Source organism: Aquila chrysaetos, chromosome 22, assembly GCF_900496995.4.
Source record: "Aquila chrysaetos chrysaetos chromosome 22, bAquChr1.4, whole genome shotgun sequence".
NCBI classification, from domain to species: Eukaryota; Metazoa; Chordata; class Aves; order Accipitriformes; family Accipitridae; genus Aquila; species Aquila chrysaetos.
The window spans coordinates 5,380-18,024 of NC_044025.1; the positions used below are offsets into that span (position 1 = coordinate 5,380).

Sequence of the window (12,645 nt, forward strand, 5' to 3'; positions counted from 1 at the left end):
GACTTTGCACCAAGCCCTGTCCCCGCTGGAGGGGATGCTGGTCATGTTCAAGACAAAGGCCTTGCAGCCCTTGTTGTCGTGTGTGTCCATGTCTCCCCCAGCCCCCAAGGTGTGTCCTTGTCCCAGGGGCTCCGTGCTGCTTTCTGCGTGGGGCCGTGTCCGTGAGTCCTGCAGGGACCCATCTGTCCTGGCTTTCCCACCGAAGGGTTGCTTCCCCTGGGGAAGGGGACAGGGGAGTCGTCCCCGTCCCACCCCACCATCGGGCTCCCCTCGGTGCTCGCCGGCTCAGATCTGGGGCTCAGCGGGGCTTTTGCACCTCTCGGATGCTCTTTCCCGGTGCCCCCTGTGCTCCCTCCCCCTCCCACACAGGCACGGAGTGGTTCTGGAGAAACAGCTTTTAATTGAAAAGACAAGAGAAAAGGTCCCATCAAAGCTGGTCTAACCCCACCCGCCCCCCTGCCATATATGCCACCCCTCCTCTCCCCCCCCCCTCCCCCCATCTCCATCTCACCCTTGTCTAAGCCCCCCTTCACAGCCCCATGTTGGCTGTGAGAGCCCTGCGCTTGCTGGGTGGCATGGGGAAGGAGCTCTGCGCCTGCCTCTTCCTCGGCTTGTCTGCCACGGCAGGCGGGGATGGTGGCAGGTCCATCCCGGCATCCTCCCACAGCTCCTGGGGCTCCATCCCGATGACGTTGGATATTTTGAGGCTCAGCATGATGTCGCTGAGCTCGGGGATGCAGTAGTCAGGGGTGAGCAGCTCCTCAGGCAGCGAGAGCGAGCTGAAGTCGCGGTCGGGGGTGGCTGTGCCAGTGCCACCAGTGTCCTCAGGCATGGGGCTGCTGCTGGGAGCATCCTGGCTGACCCCCACCCCATCCAGGGAGCAATCAAAGAGCACTAGGGCCTCTTGGAGAGCCACTTCCTCAGACGCCACAAGTTCACCTACGGGCTCCCAAAGGGCTTGGTTGTGGGGGTCAGCGCAGGGGCTGGCGGGGATGTCGCTGCCCGGGGGTGCCCCTGGAGGGGTGGCCGTGCAGGAGGTGTTGATCTTTGCCAACAGCCTCTCGATGTCCTCGTAGCCAGGGATGGGTGTCGGCAGCACTGGGGGGTCTGGGACCACCCCTCTCCCCTCTCTGTTGGTGCCAGCAGGGTCCTCAGGTGTAGGGCCGCTGGTGGGACCATCCTGGCTGACCCCCACTCCATCCAGGGAGCAACCAAAGAGCCTTAGGGCGTCTTCCAGGAGCATCTCCTTGGACACTGCAAGGTCGCCTGCAGTGTCCCCAAGGGCTTGGTTGTGGGCGGCAGCGCAGGGGCTGGGGGCGACATCGCTGCCCGGGGGGACGTTGCTGCCTGGGGGTGCCCCTGCAGGGGTGGCCGTGCCACATGTGTTGATCTTGGCCAATGGCCCCTCGATGTCCTCGTAGCTGGGGATGGACACTGGCAGCTCCAGAGGGGCTGGGGCCACCCCACTCCTCTTATTTTTGTAGGGTGCAAGGTATTGTGGTTGGCCCTGGGGGGTCCCTGGGGCTGCCCAGGCGAGGGGGGCCCCGCAGCCCCCGGGACCCCACAGGGCAGCACCCGGCAGAGAAGCGGCGCCTTGGCCGAGCGTGGCGGTGGCCGGTGGAGGCAGGTCGGTGGTTGTCCACTGGATGCGGAAGACCCGGGGGTCGAAGAGGCAGCCACATGGAGCCCTCTGCAGACCTGTGTGGGTGAGGGGGAGCCGTGCTGGGCCGGGGGGACTCTCCAGGGGCACCCGCCGAGCCGGCCCCGATGGCCGACATCCCCCAGCTCTGGGCCAGGGGCGTGGGGAGCTTGTGGCCGGGGCGATCTGCATGGGGTGAGCTGCTGTGCTGGTGGGACGGGGTTGCAAATCGGGGAGGAGACTCGCTTCTAGGAGGTGAAATGGGAGAGATGGCCCCAAATATTTGGGAAATTCTCTGCAGAGCGGCTTTCCTGCGCACATGTCACCCAGGCGAGGGCAAGGATGCTCACTGGGGCTTGCTGAACACCCTTGTGAAAAGTGCCGGGGGGACGGGTGTGATGGGGATGGTGAAGGTGCCAGGGCAGACTGGGGTGCCATACCTGCTGGTGGTGCCTGGGGGGCCTGGGGTGTCCCCCCTGCCAGGGGTGCCCAGGCTGCAGGGAAGGGCTGCTCCTGCGCAGGCAGATGGCACAGGTTGGCTGAGCCTGAGAGAGAGAGACAGGAGCGATGGCCAGTGGTCACCTCTGCTCTTGCCCCCAAGAATGTCCCTCGGCTGCAGGGGTTGGGATCTGTCCCTACCTTGAGGGTAGAAGGTTCCGGGGAGCACAAATGGCTGAAAAAGCTGGGGCACCGGGGGGCCCCAGGGCCCAGGCAGTGGGAGCTGCATTGGTGGCCGCACCATGGTCCCTTCTGGCTGTTGGCTGCTAAGGACTCTTTGGCGTCTCCCCGGAAGGAATGCGGGGGCTCCCTGTGTTCCGGCCCACCCCCAAGAGCCTCCCCAGCTCCTCCTGGGGAGGGAAAGGGTTAAGGGAGGGTGGGGTGCCCCCGGGGCCTACAGGCAGCTATGAGGGGCTGTGGGTGCAAATACTCTTTGCTTTGAATACTATTTTTCAGGTGGGGGAAAAAGAACAAGTTGATTCAGCCAAGCCGAGTGGGGACCAAGCTGCAGCCGCAGCCTCCTTGTGCCAGATGGCAAATGCATTTGTGACTATTGCCCATGCTTCTGTTTGCTGCGTTGACTGGAGTGATGCCGAAATAGGAAAAAGGACCTCGAGGGCGTGAAGGAAGGTCACGCGTTGTCACTCGGTGGCCTGCTTTCCCCCAGCCCTCGCTCAAGTAGGGCTGTCAGGTCTTTTAGTCGCCTGATCGGAAAACAAGCAGCTCTGGATCCCCCTCGGAGGGAGCGACGCTTTCCCTGGGTGCGTGACACCCAGGAGGAGACAGTACCCGCCGCTGCATGCTCCCAGAAAAGGACTGGATTCTGCGCATCCGATGATGAGATGCTGGGGCTGTTTGTGCTCTACAGGACCCCAGGGACTGGGTGAGTACATCCCCTCCTCATACTTGGAGGATTTGGCACTACCAAGGACACCCTGGTAGGAACACAGGCCTCTCGCTCCCACTACAGGAACAGTGTGTGGCCTGGGGGAGTCGGGACCGCTGCAGTGAACTGGAGGCCAAAGATCTCTCCTGGCCTGTATCCTGTTAAAGAGATTGCTCTCTGTTCGTGAGGCACCTCTGGCTGCAAGATTGTGCAAGGCCAGCCGCTGCGTAACTTGTGGCAGGGACTGATGCTAGGGGCGTGAAGGCAACCGTGCTTCTGAAAACATAAAACTTCATTTCTGAATGAGCTGAGCAACCCCGCTCCTCAACACTCTGCCATCTGCACCGCTGTGGCTGGGACCAGGCAGTGCTGCACACCCCGAAGGCCACCAAGTCACACCCGTGTCCCTGCTGCTTTGCCAGGAGCTTCTGCGATGCGAGCGATGTTTTGGGGGCTGATCTCTTGGACTGCAGCTACTCCATCCCTGACCCGCAGCTGGTCAGGAGAATTGTGTCCCAGGTGGAATTCTACCTCTCTGACGAGAACCTGGCCAAGGATACTTTCCTCCTGAAACATGTCCAGAAGAACAAGATGGGCTTTGTCAGCATTAAACTGCTGACGTCCTTGAAGAAGGTGGGCAGCCCGTTGCATTGGCCAGCCGGGGTGGGAAGTGGCCTCCACGTGGAGGATGCCTGGGTGTGCTCTGGCTGTCTGCGGTGAGGTGTATGGGGAGGTCCAGGCTCTGCTCAGGCTGTCTGTGTCCCGGCAAAGCGCTGGTGGTGCAGAGCTGGGCCCTGCTCTCTGCCTTCAATGTGCTGCAGCAGTTCTCCAGCCAGGGAGGGTGGCTGGGGAAGCAGTGAGCAGTCGTCAAACCCCAGCCCCAGGGCTGGGTTCACCTCTTCTGCCCGTGGTTCCCCCAGGGCTGCTTTGGGAGTGATCATCCCTTAGCAAAAAAACGCAGGGAAGCACTGGTGCTGTGATGTACAGGGAAGCTGTTGCTTGTTGCCATGGTCTGGGGGCACAGGGGACCTTCTCCCACAAATCCTGAATGGGGGATATTGCCTTGCCGTGACCTCCGGTTGATGGGGTTGCAGCCTGCCTTGATGATGGGTTTAGGGTGGTCCCTGCCTGGGGAGACTCACAGTGACGCAGTGGCCCCCTCTCTCCCTCAGGTGAAATACCTGACGCATGACTGGTGGCTGATGCTCTACACCCTGCAGTTCTCAGAGCTGCTGGAGGTGAACGAGGAGGGCACCAAAGTGCGGCGGTGGGTGATAGCATATGTCCATACATTCTGTATGGTATGTCTAAATATTTTTTGGTTTTAATATTTTGTTCCAGCCACGGAAACTGGTTTGCTGCTAGATGACTGTAAAAGTGAGATTTGGTAAATAATTATTAGAAATCTTATACTAACACTATGATTGAAAAAATAGACAGAAGTGTAGCCAAGTAATTAACTAGTAGAGGTAGTTACTCATAGGTTTTACAGTTCTTTGCTCTTGTGACTGGATGTTCCCGTACATTAGATAAGAATAATATTGAAACTGACCATATATGACTGAAACCATGTTAAGCTCCAAGATAAAGAACAAGGATGACAAACAAAGACTTGAAGGTCAGCCAACAGAATTTCAAATTGATCAGTGGTCGCAAAAGCAGCCCTTCGACTCAAATGAAGAACCATTGAGCATGATCGGATGTAGGCAGTACTATGATACTCAGTTACAATAATTTTTATGTATATGTATACTAATCTGATTAATATGTAATTAGTTACTCCATATAACCTGTTTGTGCTGAAGCTGTGGCATGCACACTAGGTGGAACTATCCCCCGTGCATCCAGCGCTGCAATGAAGAATGCCTGCTTTCTAAAACTCCAAAATGAGTCTTAGAGAGTTTCTTCGACCAGCTTTTTGGTATCATGGGTCCCCATCCCTGAGTCCCTGCTGAGCATCCCCCCCAGCAAACTGCTGCTGGCCTGGGAGCTGCTCCCCCCAGAGCAGGATGTGCTGCTACCACTCCAGAATAATTTCCTCAAGACCATCACGAGGATGTTCAGCCCCTTCAGCACCATCACCTCCATCCGCATCCTGCGTCTGGGCCACAAGCTGCCCTTGGATATGCGGAAATACACGTCAGACTTCCCTGAGCTGCTGAGCAAGTGCTGTGCGCTGGTGGAGTACGAGAGCCTGGAGAGCGCCCGCAGCAACTTTGAGGACGTCGGCCACCAGAGCTGCCTGGATGGTGAGAGCATCAGGGTGGTCCGGCTCTGCGGGAAGGGCTCCAAGAAGACACCCGGGGCTGAGAGGGAGGTTGCAGAGGAACTAGTGGACCAGCCGGGTTGGAAAGCGCAGGCGGTGGCCGCGACCTTCCCCGACGACCTCGGGGACTCCCTGCTCTGCAGCTCCCCGGAGTTGAATGGTGCCCAGGAGTTGCCACCCCTCCTCCTGCACAAGGACCCCTCGGCACCTTCCTGGCCTGGCAGCAACTTCAAGCCCAGCAATTTCGGCAACGCCTTCACTGGATCACTCCTCATCAGCAAAGTCTTCCCTCCGCTCTGGACAGGCTTGGGCACAAGCAGCTTCTACGGCCTCTGTTCCAGCCCTGAGAGCACTCGTGGCTGCGGCCGGGGGAGTGGGGTGGGTGCCTGGGCACCCTGGCCCAGCAGCCCCTCTCCAGATGCCAAACCTCTTGCCGGCAATCCTCCGGCAGCGACGTGGGTGCCTGAGCCCCTCGGCCTGCGGGATGCGGTGCTTTGCCTGCCCCACTGTTGTCCCAAAAGTGGGGTCGTTTACCCGGTGTGCAAAATGCCAATATAGACACAGAGCAGAGGTATTTTATTCCAATTCATGTTTGCGCAAAGATGGGGGCTAGGTGGTAATCCACAAAGCTAGCACCCCTCATGCCTAAACGGGCAAGCAATTTATACAATTCAGTTAGACATATTCGATTTCCAAAGTTCTTCCCCAAAACTGTTACTGGGAGTCGCTTATCTCGCACAGTTTCTATTGGGCTAAAGTTTCCCTGCTTGGAGTTAAAGGTACAGTGTTCTTTTCTTCTACAGCACATGCTCAAGGAGAGTGGGGGGGGTAAGTCTTTTCAGTGTGGAATTGAGTCGGTGGTGGTGATCTCCCCCTGCCGCCTTTACCTTTCCTCCAGTTATCAAAGACTTTTGCTGACTTCATGCCTATGAGCAATTTTTCAACTTTTTGGCGCCTCCTGGGGTAGGATGTTCCCTTCTTCCCAGTCTTTTGGTTCTTCTTCAGGGGCACAGTTGTTAGCAAGGCATGCATTGGTTATACAAAGGGGATCTTGTTTCACAAGACCTTTGTGGCCTTTTTCATGTGGCTTAAGTACATCATCACTACTGCTGTCTAGAAGATCTTGCACTATTTCTGAAAACAATGAGGGAACTTTGAGATATATTCCCTCCGAGGTACAAGAAAGGGTGCACCTAGTTTACAAAGCAAATGTCTCCTTATGGAATAGGTTGGACAATTCTCAGAGTAAAAAAATGTGATTAGCAGACAATGATGGTGACAGGACAGGGCAGGAGCGGGTCTGGCAAGGAGCCTCCGAGCATGGCCTCCTCTGTCCCACCACCCCTGGCAGCCCCGAGCTGCAGGGCTGAGGCATTTCCTGAGGGTTGGCTCTGCCGAGGGAGGCAGAAGAATCCCAGAAAGTCATCCCAGCCTTGTCCAGAGGTGGAGCAAAGGTATCTGTAGCAACTTCTACCTGGGCTAGCCCTGCATCCTCATCCCCGCGGGTCAGAGCTAGGGGCTGGGACCAGGCCAGACTGCAGGCTCCCCCCTCCTCCCCTGCTTCCTGTAGGATGGCATGGAGATGCCCCAGCCATCCCAGACGAGCCTGGGAGGAGGAGGCTGGAGCTGTCCCGGCTCCCAGCTCTGGGCCACAGCCCAACAAGGTGTGCGAGGTCCAGCCACAGCTGGCAGGTGAGTGACTGGGCACGGCAGGACAGGACAGGGGCTGCCGGACCAGGGGCTGCCGGACCAGGGGCTGCCGGACCAGGGGCTGCCAGCCCAGCCACCCTGCCCTGCTCTGCCCTGGGCTCCTGACTCCCAGCCAGGCTGGCTGGAGGCCCCCAGGGTGCAGTGGGGACCCGACTCCTGCTTCCTGGGACAGGGACCATCCCTGCCCCACAGGTGCCAGCATGTTCCTTACCTGGGCATGCTGGGGGCATCCTCCCTGTGCTGTGCTCCAGCATCGTGCCCTCTCTGCTGGCACCGCCAGCCCTGAGGTGCTCAGGGTATGCCAGCTGCCAGTGTCCCCATCTCCAGCCCGGAGCCAGGGCTTGTGGTGTCCCTGGGAGCAGGCAGACGACTAGGCGGAGGGCTCGGCCCTTTCCCCCATCCCTCCTGGCAGCCCCTGCCTGCTCTCTCGGTCAGGTCCCAGCCATTCTGCTTTGATTCTGCCAAGCGGGGAAGCGGAAACCCTGGATGCTATCTGTGCCTTTTCCAGAAGCAGACCAAAGGTATCTGCAGCCATTTTATACAAAGGCTGCACCTGCAGCTCTTGGCCGGTCTTTCCTCCCCTGGCCCGTGCTCAGGAAGGTGCTGGAGGGCTGCAGGCCGTGCCCAAGCTCCCCTTGGCACCCTGCACATGGCTGCTGGCCTTGTTGAGTCCTGCTCCTGCAGCCCTGCCTCTCACCTCTGACGCTCGCTCTGTCTCCCCCTCCCTGATTTGCAGGAAGAGGCCTAGAAGTTGAGGTTTCTGGCCTCTGTCTGCACCACCTGCAGTGCTGCCAGCATGGACATCACCATGTGGGACATAGCGCATTCCTGCCAACTGGAGGTAATGGACATGATTGAGGTGGGGGGACACCAAGCCATCCTGAGGGGAGGGGCAGGAGAAGCTGGGCACCGGCACACTGGTGAGGGCAGGAGAGGGGATGGCCAGGTGTGGGGGTGAGGGACACACTCGGGCTGAGCACTGGCACAGGTTGCCCAGAGAGGTTGTGGAGTCTCCATCCTTGGGCACAGTGAAAAGCCACCTGGACGTGCTCCTGGGCAGTCTGCTCCAGGTAGTCTGGGTGGAGCAGGAGGAAGTTGGACCTGGTGACCACCAGACATCCCTCAGCCATCCTGTGTCTCTGCAATGGGCACAGCCCTTCCTACCACCGGGCTCTGGAGGCCACTGGGAAGCCCTGCGAGCTAGGTGCAAGGCAGGGAGGGGGTGGCTCTGGCTGTGGGTGCTGGGGCAGGGGCACTGAGCTCTGCCAGCCATGCAGACAGACTGCTTACTGGGCAAGGGAAATTAGTGTGCCCCATCCCACTGTGCTTTCCAGGTGCTGCTGCAAGAGGAGCCCCCTGACCACCTGGGCACTGCAGTGCAGCAGCAAGCCATCCTCGCCATTGCCTCCATGAGGTACCTGTCCCAGTACCAGGCATGCCTCTCCTATGCCATACAGCCCAGTCAGCACCAGTCCCTGCTGGGAGGCACCCTCCGTCCTGGAGGAGTCTTCTGGGCCCCTGCCCTGGGTCTGAGAGTGGGGCAGACAGCAGAGAGGGGGTGCTGCGGGGCTTTCCCCCCAAAGGCAGGGGCAGGAGATGGTGAGGGAGTCAGTCCCCACCAGCCAGACCTGTCCTCTGCCCTGGGTCAGCATCATGGAGGGTGGAGATGTGTCCCTGCATGGCTGTCCCACCTGGTGTGGGGATCAGCCCAGGTCTCCCACCCTGGGGTGTGCCTCTTCTTTCCCTGAGAATGAGGGTACTGCTGCAAGCTGCAGGGTCTGAAAAGCTCCTCTCTGTCCTTTCAGCAGAGTGGGGCTGCTTCTGCAAGACAGAAAAAACAGCCTCCTCCACACCTGCTTCCATAGCATCTTCTGGTGAATGGAGTTAAATCCCGTTGGTGGCAGGTCACAAATGGTGTTCCCCAGGGCTCAGTATTGGGGCCAGTTCTGTTTAATATCTTTATCAATGATCTGGATGAGGGGATCAAGTACACCCTCAGCAAGTTTGCATACGACACCAAGTTGGGCAGGAGTGTCAATCTGCTCGAGGGTAGGAAGGCTCTACAGAGACATCTGGACAGGCTGGATTGATGGGCTGATGCCAATTGTATGAGGTTCAACGAGGCCAAGTGCCGGGTCCTGCACTTGGGTCACAATAACCCCATGCAGCGCTACAGGCTTGGGGAAGAGTGGCTGGAAAGCTGCCTGGCGGATAAAGGACCTGGGGGTGTTGGTTGACAGCCAGCTGAATATGAGCCAGCAGTGTGCCCAGGTGGCCAAGAAGGGCAACAGCATCCTGGCTTGTGTCAGAAGTACTGTGGCCAGCAGGAGCAGGGAAGTGATCGTCCCCCTGTACTCGGCATTAGTGAGGCTGCACCTCAAATACTGTGTTCAGTTTTGGGCCGCTCACTAGAAGAAAGACATTGAAGTGCTGGAGCGTGTCCAAAGAAGGGCAAGGAAGCTGGTGAAGGGTCTAGAGCACAAGTCATATGAGGAGCGGCTGAGGGAACTGGGGTTGTTTAGTCTGGGAGAAAAAGAGGCTGAGGGGAGACCTTATTCCTCTCTACAACTACCTGAAAGGGGGTTGTAGCGAGGTGGGTGCTGGTCTCTTCTGTCAGGTGGCTGGAGATAGGACGAGAGGAAATGGCCTCAAGTTGCGGGCAGGGGAGGTTTAGGTTAGATATTGGGAAAAATTTCTTTACTGAAATGGTTGTCAGGTATTGGAACAGGCTGCCCAGGGAAGTGGTTGAGTGACCATCCCTGGAGGTATTAAAAAAGCATATAGGCAAGGCACTTCAGAACATGGTTTAGAGGGCATGGTTGATGGTTGGACTCAATGATCTTGAAGGTCTTTTCCAACCTAAATGATTCTATGATTCTATGATTCTGCCTCCTTCCACAGGAGGATATGCAGGGCCTGGATGCTTTCCTCTGTGCCAAGGTATGCACGGGTGAGCCACGGGGAGCCTTCCAGTCCCTGTGCAGCACCCCCGCCACCCCAAGGCCTCTTTCCTGGGCACGGCAGGGCGACGGGTGCCCCCCCTCAGGCAAGAGGAATTCATGCCAGTCTCCCACAGGTGGGACGGAGCAGGAATGGGGTGCTCCAATCCTCTGTCCTCCTTGCAGACCCTGGCTGCCATGGACAGCATGCTGCAAGCACTGGTAGGCAGCTCTGGCACCTTTGGCCTCCTGGAGCTGCAGAACATCTTGCAGGTCTGGCAAAGAGTGGGATTCACCAGGTTGGCTCTGCACCGCAAAGGGCAATTGCCCCTGCTTGAGTGGTCCCCCCCCACACCTGGTGCAGGGAGGAGGGCAGGGAATGTCTGTCAGGGAAGCAGGGCTTCCCTGCTGAGCTCCTCCCCGAGTCCTCTGTCTTCTGGCTGCAGGCAGAGCCCCTTCTCTTCGCACCCACCCCACCTCAGCAGTGCAAGGGCAAAGCTGTGCCTGCTGCCTGTCCTGGCCAGCACTCCCCCAAAGCCTTCCCTTGCACCAAGGCAGGGGGAACAGCAAGCCCTGCACAGCTGGCAGCTGGCAGCACCGACCCCCAGGGCCCTCACGCCTTCCTCCCCAGATGTGAGCAGTGCAGTGGACCCCCTGCCAGACCCTGGAGCTTGGCTCCTCTGGTTTTACCACAGGGTGTATCCCAGAGGCCCCATCACAGGTCCCCAGGGAAGCGATCACCCTAGAGGCCTTAGCAGGGGGAAGGAGGGTTTGTTTTTGGGGGAGCAACTGGAAGGGAGTAGAGGCTTCAGCAGGAGCAGGATCCGGTGACCTGCCTGGCCGCAGCAGGTCACTCCAAGGGATTTGTCTCCAGTGCTGTGAGGGACTCAAAAGGCACATGCCCCATCCCAGGCACTGCCCCAGTGCAAGCCTGGTTGTGCTGTGCTGAGCTGCCACCCTGGGAGCAGCTGTCAGGCGCGGGACACACCAACAGCTTTTCTCCTCCCAGCTCCTATTGCCCTTCACTGAGTCCCAGCCAGAGGCAGTGCAGGAGAGGGCCATGGCGTGGACTGCTAGAGTGATCAGCTCCATCACCACCTACCCCCCTGCCTTAGGTAGGAAGCCCCTGGTCCGGACAGCCCCCAGCCATCCCAGCACCCTGTCCCTGTGCCCCATAGCCCCAGCAGCTCCTGGCTGCCTGCAGGGAAGCCGGGCACAGGCCAGCACTCTCAGACAGGCCCTGCCTGGGAGCAGAGGTCTTTGTCTTGCCCCTGTGGGCCTCTCTGTCCTGGCCTTGCTCTCTCAGGAGCCAGTCCCACCCCAGCCGAGGGCTGGGCCACCCTGAGCACAGCCATGAACCCAGGTCCGGCAGCCCATCCTGCTCTGGGATGCCCCCTTCAGCCATCCATCGTACCTGTCCTGCTTCACTCCCCCAGGTCTGCCCCTGCTTTGCAAAAGCCACAGGCCCCAGGCATTGCTGCTCTAAGATGCATCGTTTTGCTGTGCTGGGGAGGCACTTCACCCTGTGCTGCACCTGCAACAATGAGGGGACCCGCTGCGAGGCTGCAGAAGCTCTCTGTCATCTGCACATGTTCATCCTACAGCAGAGAAGTAAGAGAAGCTGTGTCTGGCTGGGTCCTTCCAAGCACAGGCAGCCAGGCAGGACCAGGCAAGCACCCTACCACCAGGGCCACTCTGCTTGGCAAGAAAATGCCTGGTCCAACCTGCCTGCCTGCCTGCAGTCTGAAAAGCAATTTTCCCTTGCCCCTGCTCACAATAGGCCTGGACCCTCTCTGGGAATCCTGCTCCCCGCACCTGTCTGGGTCCCCCCTTTCTTTGTTAGTGACAGTTCCACCCAACACCCTCAGGCTGCACCTCCAGATTTCTACCCTTTCTGCTGAGCACCCTGTTTCTGCTCCTCCCCAGGCAGGCGGCTGTGAGAGCACGACGCAGGGCAGCTGCAACTCCAGGAGGGGCCAGGCAGCAAGGCTGCCCTCACTGCCTTCGCAGTCCAGCTCTGCCAGTGAAATCTTCATGGTAAATGCCTTTCTCACTGGGACTGCTGGCAGGCGGCGGTGTTCAGCATGAACCTTGGATGAGTAAAGGGGCACCTGATCCATGGGGCTGATGGAGCCTTGTGGTCGTCGGGAAGAGGGCTCACGCTGTCCATGAGTAGGAGCTAAGCAAAGGCTTCCCTCCTGGTCCCTGGCAAGCTCCAGTTCCCTGCAGGACCACTTCACAATACTCTGACCCCGCCGCCCCTCTCCATGTCCTCCCCAGTGCTATTACCCAGCACAGCACAGCCCCGCCCCAGCTCCTGGCTCTCCAGGGGCTGCTGGGCCAGCACTGCTCTGTGTCTCTCTCCAGAGCTGCTCTCACTGCACTCAGGATGATGAATCTTCCCTCCCCTCCTTTCTGCCACAGTTGTTTACAAAATACCTCCAGCCCTCCGACAGGCCAGATCTCATCTGCATGGCCATCAAGAGCTTGATGGCCCCAAGTGCCTACACCACGAGCATGGCTGCCCACATGGTGGACGTGCTTGTGGCAGACCCTGCCTTCCAGCCAGGGCAGGTGAGTAGCCCACAGGTGATTGGGCTGAGGCTTGAGCCCTCTGAGGGACTGTTCCTTCCGTGATCCACGTCTGTCAGACACTGATGCCATTTTAGGCCAGCATATAGCAATGGGAATGGAAGCAGTTCTCTGT

General features: G+C 58.9%; 2 protein-coding genes across 2 annotated transcripts; one reads left to right on the plus strand and one right to left on the minus strand.

Moving 5' to 3' along the window:
• Positions 1 to 529: 529 nt before the first annotated feature.
• Positions 530 to 2,938, minus strand: LOC115334129 (proline-rich protein 22-like). The gene is made up of 4 exons (XM_041119408.1): positions 2,927 to 2,938; positions 2,080 to 2,278; positions 1,404 to 1,698; positions 530 to 1,058 (listed from the first exon to the last, which is right to left on the minus strand). The coding sequence occupies exons 1-4, from the start codon at positions 2,936 to 2,938 to the stop codon at positions 530 to 532; spliced, it is 1,035 nt and encodes a 344-aa protein (XP_040975342.1).
• Positions 2,939 to 2,974: 36 nt separating this feature from the next.
• Positions 2,975 to 5,916, plus strand: LOC115334446. Its single transcript, XM_041119409.1, has 4 exons — positions 2,975 to 3,020; positions 3,331 to 3,656; positions 4,196 to 4,290; positions 4,938 to 5,916. The coding sequence occupies exons 1-4, from the start codon at positions 2,975 to 2,977 to the stop codon at positions 5,845 to 5,847; spliced, it is 1,377 nt and encodes a 458-aa protein (XP_040975343.1). The 3' UTR covers positions 5,848 to 5,916.
• The last annotated feature ends 6,729 nt before the right edge of the window (positions 5,917 to 12,645 follow it).

Bases quoted from the DNA above. Each gene is read 5' to 3' on its own strand.
- LOC115334129 (XM_041119408.1), bottom strand. The intron at 1,699-2,079 runs GTATGGCACCCC...TCACCCACACAG, and splicing joins CCCCCAGGCACCACCAGCAG to GTCTGCAGAGGGCTCCATGT. The intron at 1,059-1,403 runs GCCATTGGCCAA...GGACATCGAGAG, and splicing joins AGCTACGAGGACATCGAGGG to GCTGTTGGCAAAGATCAACA.
- LOC115334446 (XM_041119409.1), top strand. From the start codon at position 2,975: ATGAGATGCTGGGGCTGTTTGTGCTCTACAGGACCCCAGGGACTGG. The intron at 3,021-3,330 runs GTGAGTACATCC...TTTCTGAATGAG, and splicing joins TACAGGACCCCAGGGACTGG to CTGAGCAACCCCGCTCCTCA. The intron at 3,657-4,195 runs GTGGGCAGCCCG...TCTCTCCCTCAG, and splicing joins TGCTGACGTCCTTGAAGAAG to GTGAAATACCTGACGCATGA.